The 25,087-nt window shown below is 42.9% G+C and overlaps 2 protein-coding genes across 2 annotated transcripts; one reads left to right on the top strand and one right to left on the bottom strand.

Moving 5' to 3' along the window:
* The first annotated feature begins 277 nt into the window (after positions 1 to 277).
* Positions 278 to 5,932, top strand: LOC119723924 (ADP-ribosyl cyclase/cyclic ADP-ribose hydrolase 1-like). Its single transcript, XM_038194830.1, has 8 exons — positions 278 to 612; positions 1,232 to 1,575; positions 2,273 to 2,405; positions 2,722 to 2,949; positions 3,617 to 3,693; positions 3,921 to 4,013; positions 4,584 to 4,670; positions 5,187 to 5,932. Exons 2-8 carry the CDS (start codon positions 1,322 to 1,324, stop codon positions 5,320 to 5,322), a joined length of 1,008 nt encoding a protein of 335 aa, XP_038050758.1. The 5' UTR covers positions 278 to 612; positions 1,232 to 1,321; the 3' UTR covers positions 5,323 to 5,932.
* Positions 5,933 to 18,061: 12,129 nt separating this feature from the next.
* Positions 18,062 to 25,083, bottom strand: LOC119723925 (GPALPP motifs-containing protein 1-like). Its single transcript, XM_038194832.1, has 5 exons — positions 24,940 to 25,083; positions 21,987 to 22,657; positions 19,797 to 19,961; positions 19,273 to 19,467; positions 18,062 to 18,499 (listed from the first exon to the last, which is right to left on the bottom strand). The coding sequence occupies exons 2-5, from the start codon at positions 22,641 to 22,643 to the stop codon at positions 18,341 to 18,343; spliced, it is 1,176 nt and encodes a 391-aa protein (XP_038050760.1). The 5' UTR covers positions 22,644 to 22,657; positions 24,940 to 25,083; the 3' UTR covers positions 18,062 to 18,340.
* Between the last annotated feature and the right edge of the window lie 4 nt (positions 25,084 to 25,087).

Genomic DNA, 25,087 nt, shown 5'->3' on the forward strand with positions numbered 1-25,087 from the left:
ATTCGACACTGAGCCACATTTACCCGGGTGTTACGCAGTGTATACACGGGGAAGCTAATCGAACGCACCCAGACAAAACCGAAAGGGTGATGGAAGTTGACCCAATCACTCAACTAGGACGAGCCATTGCGCAGGGTCCTTTATTGATACATTCAGTGGAGGCGGGGGGGGGGGGCCTTATGTATGCAAAAGTTTGTAAACAGAGGTGAGTGGTGTTTTATACTAGGAATGGAAAACCCCTTTGGATTTGGGGAAGTACATGACGGAAAGTCACACGTACACCATCGCATTGTAGTGCGTACACACCGTTTCGTTCCTTCACAAAGCCAAATAGAGCTATTATACATGTACGTGTATAACACAGCGACGGGATTACGAACTCTGTTTAAATGCCACTGATGTGATCGCTCGGGATTTATGAATTTTTACACCAACTACAAGGAACTTTGGCAAGCAACGCAGTAGAACCATATGTCATTGGCCACTCACACGCAGGACTAAGCTTGATATTTGTTACATGGAGTAGGCCTATATACACAATGGAACTCGACACAGGAAATGATTTCGTTTGGAAACTAAACAACTGGAATATAATCAGAGAAGTATTGATTGGTAAGTGTGTAGTTGTCAATGTTATTTCTTCAGTTATTTTATAGTGTTTTTTTTTCTCGGGCCAGTACTTAAATTACAGAGGAAGATTTATGATAAAACTAAAAGTCAATGGGTTAATTATACCTAGTTTTCAACAGCTAGAACAGGGAGTAATCAATGAAAACTTAACATACTGCTAATTAAAGAAACAGACGAAGACAAACAACCGACTAACCAACTAACCGGTAGACGGCAACGGACCGATTAGCTTACCGACCGGTCGACCAGCCGGCAACAGGCCTGCAGCGACGCTCTAAAATTCCCAGATCAGATTTGACCCAGACCTCGGATCAGATTTGACCCGGACCCTGGATCTGAATTGACAAGGATTCCGGGTCAAATTTGACCTGAAACTTTTCAGGGTCAAAATGACACTTGAAATAATTCCTCGGGTTATTTTGACCCGGAAACCTTGGCAAAAGTGTCATTTCACCAAGAAAGTGTCACATTGACCTTGAAAAGTATCAGATCAAATAGAACCCGGTTTCCGGGTCCAATCTGACCATGGTCCTTAAAATAATTCTCCTCTTAATTCTGTTGTCATTAATTCTTATGTCATTTTGTATTTACGCACATCAAGACAAGCAATAAACCCGCATCTGAACACCCGGCCGGCTCTCCTTCCTGTCATTTAGTCCTCCGGTTGGTTAAAAGTGTACAACCTTTAACAATGACGATGCGTTCCAAGTTGTTCTTGCCCAACCTCGTGGGCCTTCTGGTCTTGGCTTGCCTCGCCGCGCCTACATGCCGTGGGGAGTCCCTGGCCAATGTTCTGAAACGCGTAGATGATGAGGACTTCGCCGCCCGAGTGAATGGCAACCGAGTGGCCGGAGCGGGAACTACACTCAATATCAGGGAGATCGTGATTGGCCGGTGTTGGGACTACCAACGAGTGACTGGGATGAACCAAGGCAGGCCATTGATGTAGGTTGAATCTTAAGCCCCCTTTATGGTATCGCCGGCCCATTGTGAAGGCCGGTTCATGCTTAATGCGAATGCAAATGCGATGCAAGTTGAACGTCACGAGGCATTCCCTGCGTAGTTCGCCGGAGCTGAAAGTTTGTTCTCAGCTTTTGCCAATTCGCAGCACAAAAACGTGTCCTGACGTCACCAATTTTCGCGCCGACTGCGAGTATAGACCGGCATTACTCAATAAGGCCGGTTCTGGACCAATTCGGCCCATGGGGTCTAGGTAGTCCTCTGAGTTAAATGTTTTTGCCAAGGCGTGGTTCATCATTTCGAGTCTAATGCTGGTGATCAGGCAGTTTGTCAATTAGTCAGTTATTGAGATAGTAGGCATACGTTACATCCCAGCTATGGCAATGGTCAAAATTCCTTAGTTGGGACGATCGTCCTAACTTGGCATTGTCAAAACTACATAGTGGCGCTATGCTGTAATTGTGTGTAATAGGTCAAAAAAGTTGTAGACCAGACCTAGCTCTCTGGGACCATCAAAGTCATTTTAGGGCCAAGGTAACACTTATGCAAGTCTAATGCTAAAATGTCAGTCAGTCAGACAGAAAGATAAAAAAAACCTGCATTGTCCCAAATAATTCACACTTTATTTTTGTTTTTGTATATAACTCCATTTAAACTTTTCGCTCATGCCTTCTAAAATCAGTGAGGTTATTTGTGGTACCACCGCCTGGCCAGCCTTCGTGAACGCATTCGCCTTCCAGAACCCCTGTAATGTACGAGAAGATGCGTTCAGATCCTTCACCAACATCATGACGGTCAGCCTGCCAAGGAATGGCGTAAGAAAAAATTCTAATCACAAAATCATCGAAACTCAGAGAGTGCATTGGAAATAATTGGCCTCTTAATGGTACTATAGTGTTGGATCGATTTCCCTCCATCTGCTGTAGACTCTATAAATAAAAGTGCCCTAAAGAATCACACAAAAAACCGATGATCAAACTTAATAAAGCGATTTATGTTCACCGTGGCACCTCTTTGGTGTCTAGTGCTCTATCGGGAGTGCTCTATCATCAGCATCTTAAATAAAATTACCCGCATGTTATTTTCTCTCACTTTTCCCGCTGGCATTCTACACTCCAATCAACATCTCAGACCATCTTCTGGTCTGGTACCAAGAACCTCGCCAAGATGTACTCGGAGCTGTCTGGCGGCACCATGTTCTCGCTGGAAACGACGTTTGTAGGGTACACTGTGAACGATCTGACGTGGTGCGGTACGCCGCTCGGCGCAGGGATCAACTACGCCAGTTGCCCGTCATTTGACGACCCGAGCTGCCCGAGTCAGGCCTCCACGGTCTTCTGGGGATCAGCTTCCAAATTAGTAAGTGACCTACACTCAACCAAAACAAGAAAGTCCCCTCTTAATTCTTTTTTTGTATAACTCAAAAACTACCGGGCACATCTTGCTCAAAACAACGACTGTTCAGTACAGAAATTCCTCAGCCATCCAGCCATACTCTTTGGTTGCCCCAAAACAGTGATAATGTGTACAAAAATATGCAATTTATGACAAAAGGTATACTTGTATACTTTTGTATACTTGCAAGGTGAGTGTGAACCACAACTTGCTCGTATACAAAAGTGCATTTGTTTTCGGTATCGTTTGTCATAAATTGCATAAATTCGTATATACACATTATCACTGTTTTGGGGCCAAATAAAGAGCATGGCTGGATTTCAATGGAATTTCTGCACTGATTAGTCGTTATTTGAGCGAGAGGTGCTCAGTAGTTTTTGAGTTAGACAAAAAGTATTAGAAGAGGGGGACTTTTTTTGGGTTGAGTGTATATAAATGAGGTTTGCGGGAGACGACATACCAATGTCCCACATCGCAGAAGTCAGCCAATCTTTCGTTGTAGCACGCACACATCCTTTTAGGAAAAGATTAGTTAAATACAATATTGTGCTCCATATGACCAGCCTCGGCTATAGTCTGGTTTCGTAGTAAACTGTTCTGTCATTCTTACTGTCGTATTACAATGTACTAGTTTGCCAGACAAGCACGAGGATCTGTAAGCGTGCTGTTGAATGGCAGCGATTCAAGGGGAGCCTTTCGGAACAACAGGTAGGTCAATGATTTTAACAAAGGGCAAATTGACAAAATGCCACATTTTATTATCTACACTCTCATTTTTCACACATATACAGTATAATCTTAATTAAAATGCATTTGACAAATATATACATATGCAACATAAACACATCATTGTTTATTATCAGAGAAAGTCCGAATGAATTTCTCATCATATTAATTACAACATTCAATTAATTTCTTTCCCCACGGTTTAATAGCGTTTTTTCTACTGTTGAACTTCCTAACTTGGATTCGTCATTGGTGGATTTCGTTAACATTATCGTTGTACACGACCTGGACGGACAAATTGTGTAAGTGTTGTCGAGGTCTCTTTGTATATATCGTCATAGCCCATGTTTACATTATGTTTACAAGTTAGACGTTGAGGTCACATGATTCCCAATTGCAGCAGAAAAAGTTCTCTTTTACAAGATGGGCCCGTTGGTATGACGTCACAGGTATCATAGTCCATACCATGACGGGTTGTGGTAGGTTTGTAATGTACCCCAACATACATGTACACACCCATGTTTACATTACATACGTACATGTAGTGTGGACATTCCTTTGTTTTTGTGTAGTTAAGAAAAACCTGTGAAAAAAGTCATTTTACTCACACTGTGAAAACTCTTTCCACCCATTTTTTCCCCTACGATTCCCTTGAGTGTTTCTCTTTATTGTGCGACGGATAAACCTAGGCCCAAAATGCCTCTAATTCTGTTTTCCAGAGAGGGGGGAACCTTGTGTGGACGTGGGCAAGTCCACACAACGTATCTGAAAACTGGTTTATGTGGACGTGTTTTGTCCTGTTGCTGTTCGTTGTTAGTGTTATTTTGAACGTACCAGTGTTAATGAGTCTGATTTTAAATACTTTTTCTCAGTGACACTTGCGACAGTGGGACTATTTTGATTCTTAAGGACCGCATTATCAAGCGAGGAATGAAGTGGACATGCGAGGACGACCCAAAGTAAGAATACGTGAAATGATATTCAGGCCTAACCAACCAGTAACAGTTTACTGAAGGGACACTATGCCCTGGAATACGCCCAGTTGGGCTACAAAACGCACTTTGAAAGAAATGCTGTTTATCGAAAAAAAACACCACATTTTAAAGGAGGATATAAACATCCAAACAACTATCCTTTAAAACTTGGAAATTTTCGGGGTCCACTTCTGCGACCCCCCGAAATTGGGCTGTTATAGTTGTGATTCCAGCCGTAAAGTGGTCGCCTAATTTGCGTGCGTGTAAGAATTTAGTTAAAATATCATGTATACGAAATCAACTACTGCAAAAATGATCCACGATAGTTTATAAAATGTTGAATATAAACGGTTTAACACGTAGGCCCTAACTGTTGAAGAACTTTGATGTTAAGCTATCTGGCGCCCTATTGAGTTCATACACGGAGTGGAAATATTCTCGGCTTTATTGAAGATGTAATTAATAATAAAAAGTGACAGTGACAATTTCATTCTTTAACAGATTAGCAAAACTAATCCAGTGCACGGAGAAACCAGACTATCACAGGTGCAATCTGGCGTCTAGAGTGCACAGCCGGAGCTGGAACTTCGTCGTCTTAACCGTGCTCGCCTCATTTTGGATTACTGGGACGGGCTGATTAGATAAGACCTGTCCATAGAGCTATCTAATATAGCTCTATGGACCTGTCATGGTCTCTTTATTTTTTAAATGTCTTCTCGATAACTGTCCAAGGGTGAATGTCAATATTAAATGTAGTTAAGATACTATTGCTTTGATCTTGACAACGGTAACGAAAGTGCATGATGCTAAATGACTTTAGTATGGACAGTTGCTATTAGTGCGCAGGCGTAAGTTACGCCACAAATCAACTACTAGTCGACTTTTAAATCTGGAACCTCTTTGTTATTGAGTCTGTATAGCCAATGAGGTATTATTATGTAATCCTTGCTCGGTTTTTGTAACAATTTTATTGAACTAAAGGTTCCCGAAATACATGTTTTGATTGTTTAAGTGTGAAATCAAATGTTTCTGTACAACATGATTAATGTTAGAGACGGCGTTGTTCAATGTCTCCGAAATAATTATTAATGACTTCTGTGACATCAGTTGACTTATTTTTTTTCTTTGTATGTCTTTCTTTCTGATACTGATGTGTCTATTTTCTACTTATCTCTCTTTTTTATCTTGTGCTATAAATTTGTGCGAATAAAGGTGTTATTAAAGGCTTTCTCGGCCATTTTCAACAAGTTTCGTTCAATTTAACGGCTGGCTCATTCAATTTAGATTGAAATTGAAAGATCACGCAGATCGTCATTCGACAATCACAAACAACCGTTCAATTTCACGATCTCGGCATTTTATCATCTTTTAGCTTCGCTGGAGGGGGGGGGGGAGGAAAGGGGGGATTCAGGGGAACACCAAAAAGAGGCACTTGCTCAGAAAAAGGGGCACTTTCCGTCGGTGTGAAAGTGAAAAGCCCTTCGGCCTCCGCAGTGGCGGATCCAGCACACATTTTTTTTTTTTTTGGGGGGGGACAACATTTGGTCCCCAAAAAAGTGTGGTTTGGGGCCCGTTTAAGGGTCCCGAAAAACAATGGATTCTTGATGCTCAGTGGTGCGATCTGCGGCAATTCTGACCACTTCATCGAATTTCTAATTAGGAAAAGATGGTGGCGAAAAAGAAACAAAAAAGGCTCCGGGTTTTTTTTTTGGGGGGGGGGTAGGGATAAACATGACCCCGTTGCACACCACACAAGCACAGCCTCCGCCCCCGGCAGTAACCTCTCTGGGTCCGCCCATGAATTTAGTTATGTACAGAAACGTTTTTATCGCGGGAGGGGCACCGTGGCTCTTGATGGCCAGCTCAATGACAATTTTATTCGCGTAAGGAGCACTATTATTATTAGAGGCCATATTTCCACGAGAGGTGCACAATTATGATGTTGGGAGCGTGGCACTAACAATTATTGTGCTTTTGAGGGGAAATTTTACATATCGAGAAGTTATCGCGTGAGGAGCACAAGGTCGATTTGTTTTGATGGCCAATCTCGAGAGGGCACAATTGTATTATTGCGAGAGGGGTATTGTGCTTTTGAGGTGTATGATAATGCGAGAGGGGCACTAATTGTGTTTTTGATTTTTAAGGGGCAGTTTTCCATTACAAGAAAGGAGGCAATTTTATTTTTTAGCGGGAACATGATTTCTTCATAACTTTGTCTGCATTTTGATTTCATCTTGAGGGGCACATTTGTAATTGTAAGCGCGAAAGGGAGCACTTTTGTTGGCTGTGGGAAAATCTGGGTGGCAAGTGCCCCCCCCCCCCCCCCCGGCGGAACAACCAAACAGCGCCATTCTAATGTGTCGGCCATACCTCACAATAGGCTCATAAAAAAATGTTCAGACAAATAACAGACAGTCAGACAAACCATCTTTTAAAAACTAATTTTATTCTGAATTAAACAATCCACATTTTGGCATTTGAAGGCAGTCCGCGTTACACATAAACATTGCAAAGTATTACTGATAAGAACATTCAAACTTTTCAAAAAAAAGCTTGTTTATTTTTTTCTTAAAAATAAAGCTTGAAATATGCCCTTCCATCTTTGTTTCTACCACTAAAATGAGATTTGTTGGGGGTAGGATAAGCACCATGTTTTCTAAACAACACTAGCAAATATATTTGAATTTAGCTTTAAGAAACCTTATTTGTGGAGAACAGGCTTTTTTTCATGATTAATAACAACTGCAAGGCAAGAATAATTTTCCTCCGAATTTCGAATGTTTTTGTCCTTACAAAGACGATTACTGAGCTTTTATCATATATTGAAGCATGGAAACTTAATCTTGAAAATGGAGTGAGTGAAATCAACGAAATGCCTCGGTCATGTATAGTTGAAGGTTGTTCTAGAAATACACTCAAAACTCCGGACTTGGGTTTCGTCACTTTTGAGACAAAAAACGGAATCGTGCGTACGGTGGACTGAATTTCGTGGACACCACAAAGTCTGATTTCAAGCCCACGAAGTGGTCCCAAATTTGCCAAGAACATTTTTAGGAAGATTGTATCAACACATCCAGCATACTTATGAAACAGTTTGGCATAAAGAACTCCATCCGAGTCAATCGGGGCGCAGTCCCCGCCAGAAAAACCCAGTCAATCGTCCAGTGCCATGCCTATCTAGTCCCCGGCTCAGCAAGCACATGCAAGCACCGGCCATGCCGGCTCACTATCACCGAGGCGCCGGCGGCGCAAGTTTGGTCGTGACACTCACAGTTTTGCGTTCGAGAAACGAGAGCAATCCAGGGTAAGTGAATAAAAACTAGAACGGCGAAGCCGCCATGGCTCGCTGTCCAAGGCAGGAAGGGAGGCTGAAGGTAGGGTTGGGGATGGGCATGATGGAAGGGGATCAGGATTCTTGTTGATGTGCCTAGGTGTAGGGGTCAGTTTTTAAATGTCAACATAAAAAGTCAACAGATTACCTAATAAATACATGTGTATATAGGTTAGCCGTCACTGTATTATGGGGGAGTTTTCCATTGTTAGGGTAATTAGGACCCAGTTGTGGATTTTTGCAGCCCCAACAGTGTTTTCTGCTCCCCATACTTGTATTACCATGGGAAAAATCTTGTGTAGTCGCCACAAATGCCGGAACAAGAATGGGTATACATGTACATGTAGACACAGCACCATCACCACCTCCCCCAAACCTTACCCCATCCCCAACCCGCCCCCTCCCCCTCCCAACCCCCTACCCACACCCATTCCATCCTCCCCTAACCATCCCCACCCTATCACCTACACATCCCAACCCCACCCAAACTCCAATCCCTATCTCCTTCCCCCTCCCCTGACCCGTACCCTCCCCTACCCCAACCCCCTACACCCACCTACCCTATCTTCCCCTATCTGTCCTTACCCACCCTACACATCCCCACCCTAACCCTTACTCAAATTCCAATATCCCGCCCACCCCATTCCTCCACCCATACATCCCCACCTGACCCCATGCAACCCCTACTCTGATCCCTATATATTGCCCCCTCCCCTTATCCAACCCCTACAACAACCCATCCCTACACATCCCCAACCCAACCCCTACTCCGATCCTATATACCGCCCCCTGCCCAACCCCCTCCTAACCCAACCCCTACATCCATGCCCATCCTCTCCCTACCTGTCCCACCCCACCCCTACAAGTTCCCACCCCACCCCTACAAATCCCCACCCCACCCAAACCCAGTATTCCAACCCCTCTCCCCACCCCACCCCACCCCACCCATCCTAGCTCCCCTACTCATCCTACTCACACAAACCCTAACTCCAACCCCTATCCCCCAACCCACCCCACCCTCCCCTACCCCATCCCTACTCCAATCCCATAAAACTAAAAGATCAAACCAGAAGCTCATGCACATCCCCAAAATGCATAGTGTACATGTACATGTTATACCGGTATACACACATGTACATGTTATACCAGTATACATGTACATGAAACAATTAAAAACTTTAACATTTCCTTGAATTAAAGTTCCTCAATAAAATCATAAAATTTACTGCAATGATATGAACCTAACTGAAGTTATAGGCCTAGAGATGATACATGACAACTGCATTTAATTTTTTTCCCCAAGTTAACTAAAACCAAAAACTTCAACATTTTTATCTGAACGCGGACGGCCGGACAGACGGACGGACGGACGGACGGACGCCCGGACAGACGGGCGCCCGGACAGACGGACGGAAATTGGTATTACATAGGCTCGCATCTGCTTCGCAGCTCGCCAAAAATAGCCCCATTGCATGACTGAAAAGGACAATCCTCTGTTAAAGTTTACACATGACTGTTATTAACAAATAAAAAAATTAATCGATCCAAATGACTGAAAATAAAATGAATTTAAATGAAAAGCATTGAACCTATTTCGTGAATAATTGCTTCAACAATACGGTAAACCGTAGTGATTTGGTCCCATTAACATGAATGCAATTTGGATGTACTTTTTCGGTATGATTACCATGTACGTTTTACCTCCACTTTGCACTCCTTATGAATTAAAGTGGACTGTGACATGGTTTTTACAATCAGGTATTGATGTCACGTATGTGATATGATGATGTAATTTATTTATTATTGTGTCAAATGAATAGGTCCTTTGCCTAATTATTCTTTATGGCAGGTCGTTAAGAAATGTAAACACAAATGCTCGATTTCCTTCAATGCAACCAATATCAGACAGAATAAGCAGAAACATGTTACATGAAAAATGTCATTACATGCTCCTGGGTCGTGCCACAACGAGAGTACCGAGTGGGCCTTGGAAGGAAAGAACGGCCCTCTCGCACGCTGCCCAAGAGTGCGCTTCAAAGCCTATTACAGGATTTCTTCACCAAGTGTATATCACCCTTGAAGAATTCAAGGAGGATGAGATCCTCAACAAACTACAGAGAGTCCAGAAGTGGGTCATCAATCTCACTGATGCAAAGACATGGTATGGTGTAAGTGTGTCCCGCTGTGGAAGAAGAGGCAGATACCCTACTGCAACGAACAAGGGACAATAGAGGGCAAAAGCTACCATCCTTGGTAGTCATATTAAAAGCCCTATACAAGTACATGTACATGTATATACATTTGTAGTCTTTAATATGAAGATGTTGCCTATTGTTACGTACTGTAGCTGTGTTACTATTGGCTGCATCGGAAGCAAAAGTGCTACAGGAAACTTGAGCGAATGTTGCTGCTTGCTGATGGTTTCATATCTCAGGTTTCCACCTACATGTAAAAGAAGAGGTGTTGGAGGGACACGTAAGGGCCAGTGCCCTTCAAGAGCTGAGAAGAGACACGCCTAGGCCCCAGGCACTTCAAAAACTGATTGAGGGACAAGATGCATCAGTCGAATATCTCTTAAATACTGAAAACCAATGAAAATCTCTGGGAAATGTCCAAAGATTCATCATTTCCAGAAACTGTGGGCAATGACACTATCACAAGAACATTGTGCCAAAGGCTGCGTACAGAATATATTTCCAATATGAGGGAATAAGGATCTCAGTCATATGCAAACTACGGTTACTACCGGTAGAACACCTGGAGGACAACAATTTCTTGGCAACCAAAGCCCTAAACGAACTCCGGATGGGACACTACCACCTCCAGATGTCTTTGAAAGACAAGGTACCGTAATTGGACAAAATATTCAAAAACCCTGTAATTTGCATCCCTGCCCGATGGGTCTCAAGGGTACAACCTGACATTAGCTTGAAAACCAGCTTTTCTGAGACTGAAACGAGCCCTCCCAAGACAAAGATTTAGGAAGGGTGAGACTGAGACGGCAATGTGTTAAATAGTTTTATGAAGATGTTGCCTATTGTGACGTATTCAAAACAGCCTCCCTTGGTGATTTCGGGAATCATTGTGTTACTATTGGCTGCATATTTGGAAGTGAAAGTGCTACAGGAAACTTAAGCAAATGTTGCTGCTTGCTGATGGTTTCATATCTCAGGTTTGCACCTAAAAGAAGAGGTGATAGAGGGAGACATAAGGGCCAGTGTCCTTCAAGAGCTGATGAAGGGACACGCCTAGGCCCCAGGCACTTCAAAAGCTGATCGAGGGACACGATGCATCAAGTGAATATCTCTCAAATACTGAAAACCAATGAAAATCTCTGGGAAATGTCAAAAGTTCCATCATTTCCAGAGCTGTGGGCAATGACACTGTCACACTAAGAACATTGTGCCAAAGGCTGCGTACAGAATATATTTCCAATATGAGGGAATAAGGATCTCAGTCACATACGCAAACTACGGTTACTATCGGTAGAACACCTGGAGGACAACAATTTCTTGGCAACCAAAGCCCTAAACGAACTCTGGATGGGCCACTACCACCTCCAGATGTCTTTGAAAGATAAGGTAATTGGACAAAATATTCAAAAACCCTGTAATTTGCATCCCTGCCCGATGGGTCTCAAGGGTACAGCCTGACATTAGCTTGAAAACCAGCTTTTCTGAGACTGAAACGAGCCCTCCTAAGCAAAGATTTAGGAAGGGTGAGACTGAGACGGCAGAAAAACAACAACGGCAATGTGTTAAATAGTTTTATGAAGATGTTGCCTATTGTGACGTATTCAAAACAGCCTCCCTTGGTGATTTCGGGAATCATTGTGTTACTATTGGCTGCATATTTGGAAGTGAAAGTGCTACCGGAAACTTAAGCGAATGTTGCTGCTTGCTGATGGTTTCATATCTCAGGTTTGCACCTAAAAGAAGAGGTGATAGAGGGAGACGTAAGGGCCAGTGTCCTTCAAGAGCTGATGAAGGGACACGCCTAGACCCCAGGCACTTCAAAAGCTGATCAAGGGACACGATGCATCAGTCGAATATCTCTCAAATACTGAAAACCAATGAAAATCTCTGGGAAATGTCCAAAGATCCATCATTTCCAGACACTGTGGGTAATGACACTGTCGCACTAAGAACATTGTGCCAAGGATGCGTTCAGAATATATTTCCAATATGAGGGAATAAGGATCTCAGTCACATATGCAAACTACGGTTACTACCGGTAGAACACCTGGAGGACAACAATTTCTTGGCAACCAAAGCCCTAAACGAACTCCGGATAATGACCTTTCAAGTCCAGATGGTGCACTGTGTACAAAGGTGATTTATCAGAAGATGCTGTATTTGTTAAATGAAAAATCTCAAGGATATCTCTACAGGTCCATCAAAACTTTTGGCAATGACACTGTCACATTGACAACATTTTGCCCGAGGATATATCTCCAACATTAAATCTCAAACATTGTTTATCATGCCTCTCACCAAAAATAATTTGTATAATACATGTACATGTATATACATGTTACAAGTTCCATTTGTCTTTTCCTCTCAGATTTGTGAAGAGGGGCACTCTTCAAGGTTCCGTGGGCAAAAGGTCCTCCATCGTTTCTACATCAGGGATTTACAACTCGCAGCAGCATTATCAGAGTCTGTCAGAAAATAATTTCAACAAGATTCAGCTCATGTTCCATTTCATGAATTTGGACTGCATACAGTCAAGCACCTACCGGTACCATGCCATTGAAAAGAAGTACATGTATGTGTGTTCAGCTGTGGAAGAAGAGGCAGAGACCCTAATGCAACGAACAAGGGACAACAGAGGGAAAAAGCTGACCATCTTTAGTATGTAATATTAAGCCCTCTAAATGTATAGTCTTATGAAGATGTAGCCTATTGTGACGTACTGTGACTGTGTTACTATTGGCTGCATATTTGGAAGTGAAAGTGTTATAGGAAACTTAAGCGAATGTTGCTGCTTGCTGATGGTTTCATATCTCAGGTTTGCACCTAAAAGAAGAGGTGATAGAGGGAGACGTAAGGGCCAGTGCCCTTCAAGAGCCGATGAAGGGACATGCCTAGGCCCCAGGCTGATCGAGGGACACGATGCATCAGTCGAATATCTCTCAAATACTGAAAACCAATCAAAATCTCTGGGAAATGTCCAAAGATCCATCATTTACAGAAACTGTGGGTAATGACACTGTGACACTAAGAACATTGTGCCAAAGGCTGCGTACAGAATATATATTTCCAATATGAAGGAATAAGGATCTCAGTCACATACGCAGAGTACGGTTACTAGACCGCCTGGAAATATTGTTGATTTTCCGTATTGGTGACTTTTTTTCCTTTTTTTTATGTGTTCACAGATTGCATCTTCGGAAGTCATCTCTTCCCCATGAAGCGAAAGGAACCAATTGGCAAAAATCCTGGTGAAAACCAGGTTCCTAGCAGGAGCCTTGTACCTGTGAAACATAACCATGAGAGCCATAAACATGAGAACTATGAACACGAGAACCATGAACATGAGAACCATGAAAATGAGAACCATGAACATGAGAACTATGAACATGAGAACTATGAACATGAGAACTATGAACATGAGAACCATGAAAATGAGAACCATGAACATGAGAACTATGAACATGAGAACCATGAACATGAGAACCATGAACATGAGAACCATGAACATGAGAACCATGAACATGAGAACCATGAACATGAGAACTATGAACTAAGAACTATGAACGTGAGAACTATGAACTAAGAACTATGAACGTGAGAACTATGAACATGAGAACTATGAACATGAGAACTATGAACATGAGAACCATGGATTTGAGCAATTTCCAGCAATTTCCTTTCTGCGTCAGTCGAATCTCTCTCAAATACTAAAAAACAAAAACAGTTTCTGGGATATGTTTTAAGATCCATCATTTCCAGAAACTTTGGGCAATGACATTGACAACGTTCTGCCTGAGGATGTGTAAAGAGAATTTCTCCAACATAAAGGATCACAGCCTGTTCTTGAGAAGTAAATTACGAAAACCAAATGCAAACTACAGTTCTCAGAACACCTGTGAGACACTTTGCGTGAACTGCATTTTCCTTTCTGCATCAGTCGAATCGCTCTCAAATACTGAAAAACAATGAAAATCTCAGGGATATGTCGACAGATCCATCATTTCCAGAAACTTTTGGTAATATTTGGCCTGAGGATGTGTACAGAGAATATTGCTACTGTAATATCACAGTCTATGAAATGACAAAAAAAACCAAATGCAAACTACAGTTCTAAGAACGCTTGTGAGACGTTTGGCGTGAACTGCATTTTCCTTTCTGTGTCAGTCGACTCTCTCAAATACTGAAAAAACAATGAAAATTTGGAGATGTCTAAAGATCCATCATTTCCAAAAACTTTGGGCAATGACCCTGTCACATTGACAACACGGTGACTGAGGATGCGTACAGAGGATACCTCCAACATTAAACGTCATAGTCTATTCTGGAGAATTAAATCAGAAAAAAAAAAATGAAAACTACGGTTCTTAGAACGCATGTGAGACACTTGGTGTGAACTGCATTTTCCTTTCTGCGTCAGTCCAATCTCTCTCAAATACTGAAAAAATAGTACAAATCTCCACGAGATGTCTAAAGATCCATCATTTCAAGAAACTTTGGGCAATGACACTGTAACACTGACAACATTGCGCCCGAGGATGCGTACGTGTACAAAGAATATCTCCAACATTAAAGATCACAGTCTATTCTGGAGAATTAAATTACAAAAAATAGTTGTGAACTACATGTACAGTAATAAACATGATTTCTGGCGTGGACTGCATTCTCCTTTCTGCGTCAGTTGAGTATCTGTCAAATATTGGAAGACAATGAAAATCTGCAGGATATGTCTGCAGATCAATCATTTCCAGACTCTTTGGGCAATGGCGTTGACAACATTTTACCTGAAGATGTGTACAAAGAAGGATCTCAGTCTTTACACAATTTATGCAAACTATGGTTAATACTTGAATGTCTGTCAGACATTTAACGTGAACTGTATTTTCCTTTATGCATCAGTTGATTACAAGATTACTAAAAGAGCGCATATCTAGTGAAGCCTCCGCATGCATATTTGCTACCATCGGGCATCAACGCTTAAAGACATTTAAGGGTAATTGCAACACGCCATTGAAAGTATCTACCACCAGCATGTTGAAAAACAACAAGTCGTTGTACTCTCGCCTCCCAGTAGTTGGTCAGAGTAGGGGTTTTGACATCAAAGATGTATTGGCATATTGTCTTGGTGAAGTACCATTCCAATTGGCAAATGGTATCAACTCCCTTGTCAAAATGGACAAGAGTTCACTGCTGAAATTGCTAGAACACAGAGGGGACAAAGAGGCAATCCACCTATCTGAGCCCCCTGCAACCGTGCATTGATTGTGGATGCCATGGAACTGCTACAATCCTTGTCCAGCATACCAGATACATTTGGGGAATCGGCATTGCAAGTTCTGGGGCAGCTAGAATCAATGGCAAGAGGCTGCGGGTGTCCACGGTTGGACTGGGCCTGCGACACTTACCCACCCATAAATATTAAGGGACTGGAATGAAAAGAGCTTGGACAGGCTCTGAATCCATAAAAATATATGGAAAAGAAGTTCCTTGCTGATGGTGTTAACGTAGAAACCTTGGTTCAATTCATGTTCAGCGTTTCACAAGATACACGAAATATCAATATCAAGAAATTTTGTTGCCGCGCACGGAGACTCATGCCACCAACTACAATGTAACCTGGCCTGAGGATGTGTAGTTGCTGAGATACCAACTCTTCGATGTGACCATGAAGAAGCAGATTCAAGATTAATTCTTCATGCTCAGCATGCTAGCAGGGAGCAATCATCTCTCATAATCAGAAGCCCAGACGCTGATGTTGCGATCTTGGCGCTCGGTCATGCGGAGCACATTGGTGGTGAAGTGTTGTTCATGACTGGCAGAGGTACATGTTACTCACAGCGAATCATTCAGATCAGCACCCTTGCAGGCCAGCTGGGTGTGAATGTCTGCCAGGCTCTTATTGGGCTGCATGTATTCTCCGATTGTGACAGCACCAGTGCTTTGTATGGGAAAGGTAAGAAGAAGTCACTAAACCTTGCTCTTGAGAATCCTGAGTACTTGGCAGCGCATTTGAAGAGCTTGGAACAGACTATGCCCCATATTCAGAATTGATCTCTCTCCAGTAGCATGATAAAGCTCTGAAGTTCTGCACGCACGGCATCCACATTGATAAGACACTGAGAGTAGGTGAGAAAGGAAACTGGAAACCATTTCAACCTGGTGAGAAAAGAAGGGAGAGAATAATTTTGGCCACAACCCGCCAAAATTTTGGCCAAAATTGGCTGGTACCATAACAAGAGACACTAGAGGCTGGTGTTGCCAACTTTGTTGTCGTGACTGCTAAAGACGATACAAGATGCGGCGAGGAAATCCATTGTGACTGTTGCATTTTCTCCGAACGGCCTACAAATTTTCTGCAAATTTGTCCACCAATTCCTTGCCACTTGAATTTAATTAATCCATCTGCTTAGCCAAGGATTCTTCTCAAAACCCTGAGAAAAATGTGGTGTCCGTAAACCGTTGTAAGGTACACATTTTTCGAACGCCAAACGCGGGGTTCGTCTGTGTGAATTTCACGGGTATTTCATTCAGCTGAGCGTTTTTTTTTCAGTGCGGCAAGGACCAGTCAACGCACAGGAACCTCCACACAGAGCACGCCACCAACCGGGAGAAGTGGAGAGCCTATTCCACGGACTCTCGCCTAGAAACACTGCTGTGCCACAACCAGATTGCTTAGATGCAGCGCCTCTTTAGAGTCAAGCTGGCTGAAGCCAACGTTAAGGAAGATCTTGCACAACTGAAAAGGGAGCAGGTCTTGAAAGAACAGAAGCTCAGATGAGCAGAATGTAAACTGTACAAGAAACTTGAAAACTTGCAAATAGAAAACAAGGTAAAAAGCGCTTATGAAGAAACTTTCATTTAGAAATGAGACATTAATACTCAGATATGTAATGTTGATGATCGAAACTTGGTGGTAGAAATAGTAGAAACATAGGTTTGCCAAACTTCTCCAATACTTATGACTGATTGATTGTAGAAGAAAAGGTCAATGTAGGGAGTAACGCCTGCAGATAAATTCTTGCATGAAGCCTCCTAGCTAAGCCTGGCCCTCCTTAGACTATAAGGAGAATGAGTTCAAGGCTTCAACCTTTGCAAAAGGGTGAGATTTTAAAACTTACATCCATTTTGACCATCTTCACATGGCTCAGGGGTGCTGTTTTCTTAAAAGTGAATGGTGCTGTTTCCATAAACAGAATTACATGCCAAACCCCCAACAAATCTATTTACGTGATAGAAAGACAGAAGGGCATGTTTCACACTTTGTAAGTTGGAAATTTGTTAAGCTAAAACACGTTTTATAGATACACATGATGGATTTCAAAGGAAACGTGAATATAACTGGAAGATAAACCACATTTAACAAGCATGTGGCAGTTGAGATGGAGATTGAAGCCAGCTTCATTGAAGAATTGGCTGCCTGGCAATTTTCAAAATAAGAAGGCAAAAATCATTTCATATGTTTGGATTTCCTCCTGAACATACAGCTGCAATATCTGAAGTTGTTCAAAATGAATAAATGAGAACAAAATGATAATTTATCCCAGACCAACACATCAAAATATGTAAAAAACAAAGGAAAAACAACCACCACCACCATGATAAACACCAAAAGTACAAATTTTTTACATACATGTATTCCCTTCCTTTACCAGTCTGGGTATCACCCGTTGTCCAACAGCGCCCTTTCTGTCTGCGGTCCAACATCTGATAGATCTAAGCATGCAAATTTATGCGACCCCACGCGCCATCCAATCGGAGTGGACATGACGTCATTACATTCCAAAATCTGGACTAAGCGGTTGATTGGTCAATTGGGATGGCATGTTTTTGTAATACAACGGCAAAGAGACATTGGCTTTCAAAATGGGTTTCCGAAGACCCGATAAAGAAGGCACCCGCTGAATGGTCAGAATCTCGAGGTCAAGATACAGTCTAGTTGCATAATTCATTGCCGAATCTGCTCGCCTATCACAGACTCTTGCTGTGCAAGGGGATATTCCATAGACTATTCCTTCAGCAGCAGAAATAAAAAAGTTCTCAAAGTTAAGATGGACCAGGTGATACAGAGACCAGCAATGAATCCCCAATGCCCTCTCCTCCCCCTGCCCCCTAAAAAAATAACCTCATTTCTGCTAGAGGTACGTCTTCTCACTGCCATGGGAGAACTTATCTCCAAGATGGGCTGACTTCTTCAAGAGTTGTTTCCGCCTGGCCTCGTCAAATCGGTTGACCTGTAGGTCCGTCTCTCGGTCAAAGGGTCGTCGCTCTTGCTCGGTCATTCCTTCCTCCTTCTGCAAAGTCAGTTAAAATACAAAATAATCAACTTATGGATTCCGTGTGCAATTCCCCCTTAATGGTTTAAAGAGAGAGAGAGATGGTAGAAGCTGATAGTGTCTATGAGAAAGAACTCTTGTTTGGACTGATAAGGGCTGATTTACTTAATCTTATTAATGACTTCACCATGTAAACCTTCAAATATTAAGCCACCATACTACACAAGGCAAATTTTCTAAAAATCAATGGGCTCCGTTCACAAACAAGAGAGGGTCTTTGACCATTTTCAAGAACACAGTGAACGGGACACGTTACGTGTGCTTTACTGGTTCATGCTCGTATATATCGAAAAGTATGCATGACTAATTTCATTCTGAAAGTGCAGAATGCCAGCGTCTTCTCGTGAAAAACAGGTGTTGTCGGCAATGTTCACGAATGTCTCTCCAAGTGGTCTCCCCCAACTTTCCCTTTTTTTACCGTTGAGGGGGTGCTTCTGCGTGGAGCCCACAGTACCGTCACCTGCAGACGTGCCAGAAGGGCTTCAGTGAGAATCCTAGATGGCTTAACTCTTGCCACTGGGTTTTTACGCCTCAATGCACAGGCTTATACACATCACTGCAGTAGCAGTAGCAGTAGCTTCTGCGCAGTAGCAGCACTGCATCGTAGCAGCTGCCAAGCAGCTGCAAACAGACGGCATACCATCGGCATACCGGGTCGCGGGTATAGCCATCATCCGGCGAGGAGGGGTTAATACCTGACCATGAGTCAGAGGCAGAAAAAAAACACTCACCAACTTGCGCTTTCTGCTTTTGGAGTGCATGTCCATGAGGGACTCCGGCCGTGCGGCCTGGTTGTGCTGGGCTACCTCCTTGGCTAGTCTCTTGTCTCTCTCCGATAACTGCTTCTCCTCTCGCCTCTCCTTCTTCTTTTTCTCCTTGGAGGAGGATGGAGCTCGCATCTCAGCTGCTGCCTTCTCCATTCTCTCCTGGTGTAAAACAGTAGTATATTTGATTATTTTTTTATTTATCTTAGTAATACCAAGGATTCCCCGCCAAAAAAGGGACAATCACTTTAGCTCCAAAGCCTGAAGAAAAACCTAGAGGGAGAAGACAATGAAGAAATGTTCACTTTTTTGGAATTTTGAGAATTTGACATTGCATTTGAGAGCTCACATGACCTCTCATGTGACCTTGACATGTGGCAGATCAATAGCTCACAATGGCAGAGCACTTTCTGTGTTTTAGTTTTAATACTCCTTATAACTGCAGCTGTGGCCATTGTGGTCTGGTACCAAAGTTTACCAAGTGCCTTTACCTGCTGCTTCCTGGCCCTGTCTGCTGGGGTGTCTGTCCATCCTGACCGGTCCTTTTCATCTGGTCGCGCGTTCTTGCGGAATGTCCGAGTGCCCAGGCCAAAGTTTTTGGAGAATTCCGGGAGTTCAGTCATCCAGGAATCTCTGGAAGGGGCCACCTCTTCAACCTGGTGAGTACAGTATAGAAAAAAGGCTTACAATAAATCCTCAACCCGAACAGAACTCAACCCATCAAACCCCAACAGCATGTATTGTTGGAATCTGTCTGGATGGGTACAGTACATGTACCCCTAAACTGACAGTCTTTCACATTGGGTTGGCACACCTCCAGAAACTAAGTCAGAAATATGTGTGTACAGTTTCCCATATGGTGTTGGAATTTGCCAGGATGGGTATGGTTCCTAGTAAATCATGCTAGGGAGTTAGGGTTTATACGTTTTTGATGATAGTCCCAGATTCCATTGAATTTTATACAAATAATGAATGTTTGCAAGTGCCAGATGGAATGTTCCATTCCACTCGGCTTTGCCTCGTGGAATGGAACATTCCATCTGTCACCTCATGAAATTATTCTTAGCATTGCACAAATGTGGAACATTCATTATTTGTTTTATACAACACTAGAATGAATAATTGTCATCTGATTGGTCAGAGCCGCCAAAAGTGTAACCGTGCAATGGAACTTACTGTGGAATAGAACTTCCATTTTTGGGGTGCGGCCGTTGCCGTGGGTGGGACAAATAATTCAATAACATGTGATCAACGACTGACCAATCAGATGATAGGGATTTCCAATCAGATGACGGGGATTTCCAATAAGATGACGGGGAATTCCAATCAGGTGACGGGGATTATGCAGGTTCGGGTTTATTTTCCTGAAAAAGGTGATTTTACTAAAGACATTGCTTTGTAGCAAAGTTTGGACGAAATGAAAGCGGCTCTTAACTTGTGAAAATGTTTGGCTAATACATGTACATCTGATTATTTGGCCAGACAAGGAAGACATGTATGTGATTCATTTTTTTATATATTGTGATTCAGATTTATATATTTCAGGTCCATCCAGTCAGTAAGCAGTTTGCAGCAGTTTTACTTTTTTACACATTCATTTTTTTCATCAGTTCACATTTCCAAGTGAGGCAGGCAAGAGTCTTCTGCTGAGGTATTTTTCACGATAATTAATAAACAGGTGGAACACAGCTGTCAAATAAAACAGCTACATGTAGCTGCTGCCCAAGGACTTCATTGCAACCTTCCCTCTCAGGCTGGCAAATTCACCTAAGCCATCACAGCAGTCATGATCAATTAAGTGACTGGTTTTTAAATAAAGAATTCCCTTTATAATTTGATACAGCCATGCTTTGACTGGAAGGGATTTATATGCCACCTGCCGGCTTGGATTATCCAAATAGGCACAGTACATGTAGGTACTGTGCCAAGGGCCTACAAAATGTTTGGAGCCTATGAACAATTTCAGGACCTAAGAAAATACCACAATGTGCAAATAAAACACATGCACCCACATACACGTACATGTACATACTTGTTCCGTAGTTGTGGGGACTACTCATAAGTTGTCCCATGGTACTGTGGCATATGTGGGGACCGAAGATGTGGGAACAGCAGAAAGTCACAATAACTCGGTCCTTATTTGCCTAACAATAAAAAACTTCTCCATAACGCGGTGACGGCCCACCCACCAACACCCACGTAAAAAGGCTTTAAATGTGTTAGCGGCTCTATCTAAATTTTTGATTTCACCAACTGACGCTGATGTACATGCATGTCTGTATGCACATGTACGTATACAATTTTATTTTACGCGTAAACTGTTTTGTTCTTATGAAGCATACAGACCCAATGGGCTCTTAGAGCTACCAGTTTGGCCTGGCTTACTTGGTACAGGTTAGCATCAACATGAAATGCGAGGCTCCAGCACTTAGGCCTACCAGTGCTATGAAAAAGGCGCTGGTACGTGTACCTTACTAGGGCAGGATTAGGGCCTACAGAACAGTGGTGCCTAGGGCCTACAGGACACTTAATCCGGTCCTGGCCAGCTGTACTTGATGGTACTTGACTAGTCACAGCATGCACAGTGTTTACACGAATAAGATCTGACTGTTTTTAACTAGTCTGTATATAAATGCGTGACAATAACTGTCTCACAACCGTACACAAATTCTAAAATGCACCTTTCTTGTGAGCTTGTCCTTCATGGCCGCAGCCCTGGCCTCCAACTCCTCAGCAACTGTCCGCTGACGTAAGGAGTCACCCGCAGTTGGCAGCATCGGACCGATCAGTTCCTCATCCGAACTCTCGCCCTCCGAATCACTGCTATCATCACTTTCATCTTCAGTAGTCACTTTCCGGAATCCGGGAGGCAGGGCAGGACCAAGTGCACCTGTCCGCTGATCATCTGAAGGGTCTTTGGAGGACGTAAAACTCGGAGGCAAGGCTGGTCCATACGCAGCATCCTCTTCGTCACTTGCCTCCCGATTGCGGGTGTCTTTGGTGGGTTCCTCATCCCTAGTTTTTGAGTCCTTTGTCTTGATTAATTGAGGAGGTAAAGCTGGCCCTAGCTGACCAGATGATTCACTTGTTCTCCCATCGCATTTTTTCATTGCTGGTGCTGGTGGGAGTGCTGGGCCTATAGTGTCTTCAGTTGTTGATGTTGGGTCCTCAGAGTTTTGTGATCTCCTTAGATGAGGAGGCAGAGCAGGACCGATGGCATCATCCGGGTCCTCTCTGCTCTGCTTTGGACCAGTGGCTCTGTCATTTCTGCCCGCTGCCCTCATGTGTGGAGGCAGTGCAGGGCCTATATCACAATCCGACGAGTCAGACTCGGCCATTGTTGACCGCCAACCTGAAAACATACAATTCCAAACAGTTACATCATGAATTAAAACAGATCATGTATAAATTCTGGCAAAAACTGTGTGGAAAGTTTGCTATTTTTGTGCTTGCTTCAAGACGTATTTTCAACCAATATTGCCACTGCATTTCAGTGATGTAGTGCCTTGATGCTGGGCCTTGGCCTTAAGGCTGCCTTAAGGCTGGATGTTAGGGCCTTGGCCTTGGCCTCGAGGCTTGAGGGCAAAAGCCTTGGCCTTGGCCTTGGCCTTGAGGGATCACGGCCTTGCAATTTTTAGTCAAGGCTCTTCAAGGCCCATAGATTTTTGCATTTTCCAGATAAATCTGTTCAAAATTTTGCTGTTACCATTTTAATCGTATTACCATGGAGGAGGGAAACCCCTTGTAGAATCGCGTGTTGGGCCACTTCCACTTTTATAGCATCACATGTTGTTACCATTGTAGTAGATTTGCTGCAAAAATATTCTGTACGCTTGTGGGGCTAATGAGATGATCACTTAAATTGCATACAATTATGGAATAGATCTGATTGGTTGTATATGTCTCCCTGATAAGTGCTAAAGATATGCATGTATCTGTTTTAGATAATGCTGATATTTCTGACCATGTTGGCCCAGCAAATAAAAATTTCCAAGTCAGTTTCTTGGATCCCGCTTTTGTTACACTTGGGAGAATTGTGCGTCAATATAGAAGTAAATCTTAATTTTGTTTTAGTTAAACCATATTGAAGACCTGAACTTACACTTTAATAGATCTAATGCAGTCATAAAACGGTGTATGCGAGCATGTTGATTGCAATTTAAGACATGTTGTTCTTCTTAATGGGCGATTCGTGATGATGTGTCATGTGACTATAATTAGTTCTATATCAGTGGTCATTTTATAAAACAGGGCCTTGGCCTTGGCCTTAGCCTTGAGGGTTAAGCCTTGGCCTTGGCCTCGAGGCTTGAAGGTCTAAGCCTTGGCCTTGGCCTTTGCCTTGAGGGTCAAAGCCTTGGCCTTGAAGGTTTAAGCCTTTGCTCCAACACTGCTGCATTATAAACAAAAGCTGCCAGTGGTAGACTGGCGTCACATACAAAGCGCTAGTAATAATTTGCCGTTGAAAGTCAGGTCAAAAACAGAAAAAGCAAAATTGTGTTTCAGGAAATTTTTTTGAAAAGTAACATGTGTGACCAGAATGATGACTATAATGCAAAATGTTTGAGGACCAATTTGTACCCCCGTACCGTACCCTGCAGCTACATGTAACTGTGTTGTGGCGAAAGTTGAAATCACAACGCGCACCTGAAACTACATGCAGTGCAGAGTATGTGGTTACCATACCAGTTTCAGATGCACGCTGTATATTGAGCCATAACATGGCTGCGAAACGACAGTTCTATCTGAAAAGCCACTGAAATCATAATTGTTTTTCATATTTACGTCAGTACATGTATATTGTTCTGTTTTAAGTCGATCATTTGCTTCATGAATGACTGAGGTACAATGTATGCTTAATCTCATCTTGGTTTGGACAATAGGGTAAAAGGACCAGTTTAGTTGAGGCCAAATTTCAACGCCACCGCCATTTTCCGACCGCTATACAAAACCCATGGTGACCATGGTGGATGGGCATGAAGTCATCAATAGAGGGCACTTTATTTACCCCAGGACCCCCTACTTTATTTACCCCAGGACCCCCTACTTTATTTACCCTAGGACCCACTACTTTATTTCCCTATCTAAAACCAACCCCAACCTACCCACTCATTCCGTCTTGGATGTGCCGATGAGCGGATGCCGGGTGGGCATAAAGTTAATTTTAATCAATAGAGGGCTCTTCATTGGATGCGTGGATGCGCGGATGCAGGGTGGGAATGAAGTGAATTTTAATCAACAGAGGGTACTTTATTGGATGCGCGGATGCGGGGTGGGCATGAGGTGAAGTAAATTTTAATTAAATAGAGTCTGAGGGCGCTATAGAAAGCCGACAGCGCATCCACGCAGCCATGGATGCGCGGATATAGAATGGAGTGGCCCTGTATTCAATAGTTGTACCTAGTAAGAGGGGAACAAATGTGAGACCGGTTCAAGGCTAACAATAATCAACACTTGACATTATTAAAACGCAATGCAATGCCAATGCTTTGTTAATGTCCGGAATCTGGGCCAATACATACCTACGATTTAAAGACCAGATTTTAACAAGATAACTATTTCCCTGCCATGAATAGGCCTATGATTTATACTTTTCTAGTTCTACATAATTCAACAAAACACTATTTCTGCACAAACCTTTTAAAACACCGTGACCGTCGATACTCTTCCTGCTAAATTTAGCTTCGCCAGGGCGCTGCCATGTTGTTGAGAACGCTAAATGAGTCGTCGTTCACGATTGGCCACGTCATAGTGTCGCAGGATGCATGCATGAGAGACTTACAGC

The sequence above is a fragment of the Patiria miniata genome, unplaced genomic scaffold (assembly GCF_015706575.1).
Source record: "Patiria miniata isolate m_02_andy unplaced genomic scaffold, ASM1570657v1 HiC_scaffold_17, whole genome shotgun sequence".
NCBI lineage: Eukaryota > Metazoa > Echinodermata > Asteroidea > Valvatida > Asterinidae > Patiria > Patiria miniata.

Excerpts from the sequence above, each read along its gene's own strand:
- LOC119723924 (XM_038194830.1), top strand. The coding sequence starts at position 1,322 with ATGACGATGCGTTCCAAGTTGTTCTTGCCCAACCTCGTGGGCCTTCTG. Across the intron at positions 1,576-2,272 it reads AACCAAGGCAGGCCATTGAT|TGAGGTTATTTGTGGTACCA; the intron begins GTAGGTTGAATC and ends TTCTAAAATCAG. Across the intron at positions 4,014-4,583 it reads GACCTGGACGGACAAATTGT|TGACACTTGCGACAGTGGGA; the intron begins GTAAGTGTTGTC and ends ACTTTTTCTCAG.
- LOC119723925 (XM_038194832.1), bottom strand. The coding sequence starts at position 22,643 with ATGGCCGAGTCTGACTCGTCGGATTGTGATATAGGCCCTGCACTGCCT. Across the intron at positions 19,962-21,986 it reads AGGACAAGCTCACAAGAAAG|GTTGAAGAGGTGGCCCCTTC; the intron begins GTGCATTTTAGA and ends TGTACTCACCAG. Across the intron at positions 18,500-19,272 it reads AAAGCAGAAAGCGCAAGTTG|AAGGAGGAAGGAATGACCGA; the intron begins GTGAGTGTTTTT and ends CTGACTTTGCAG.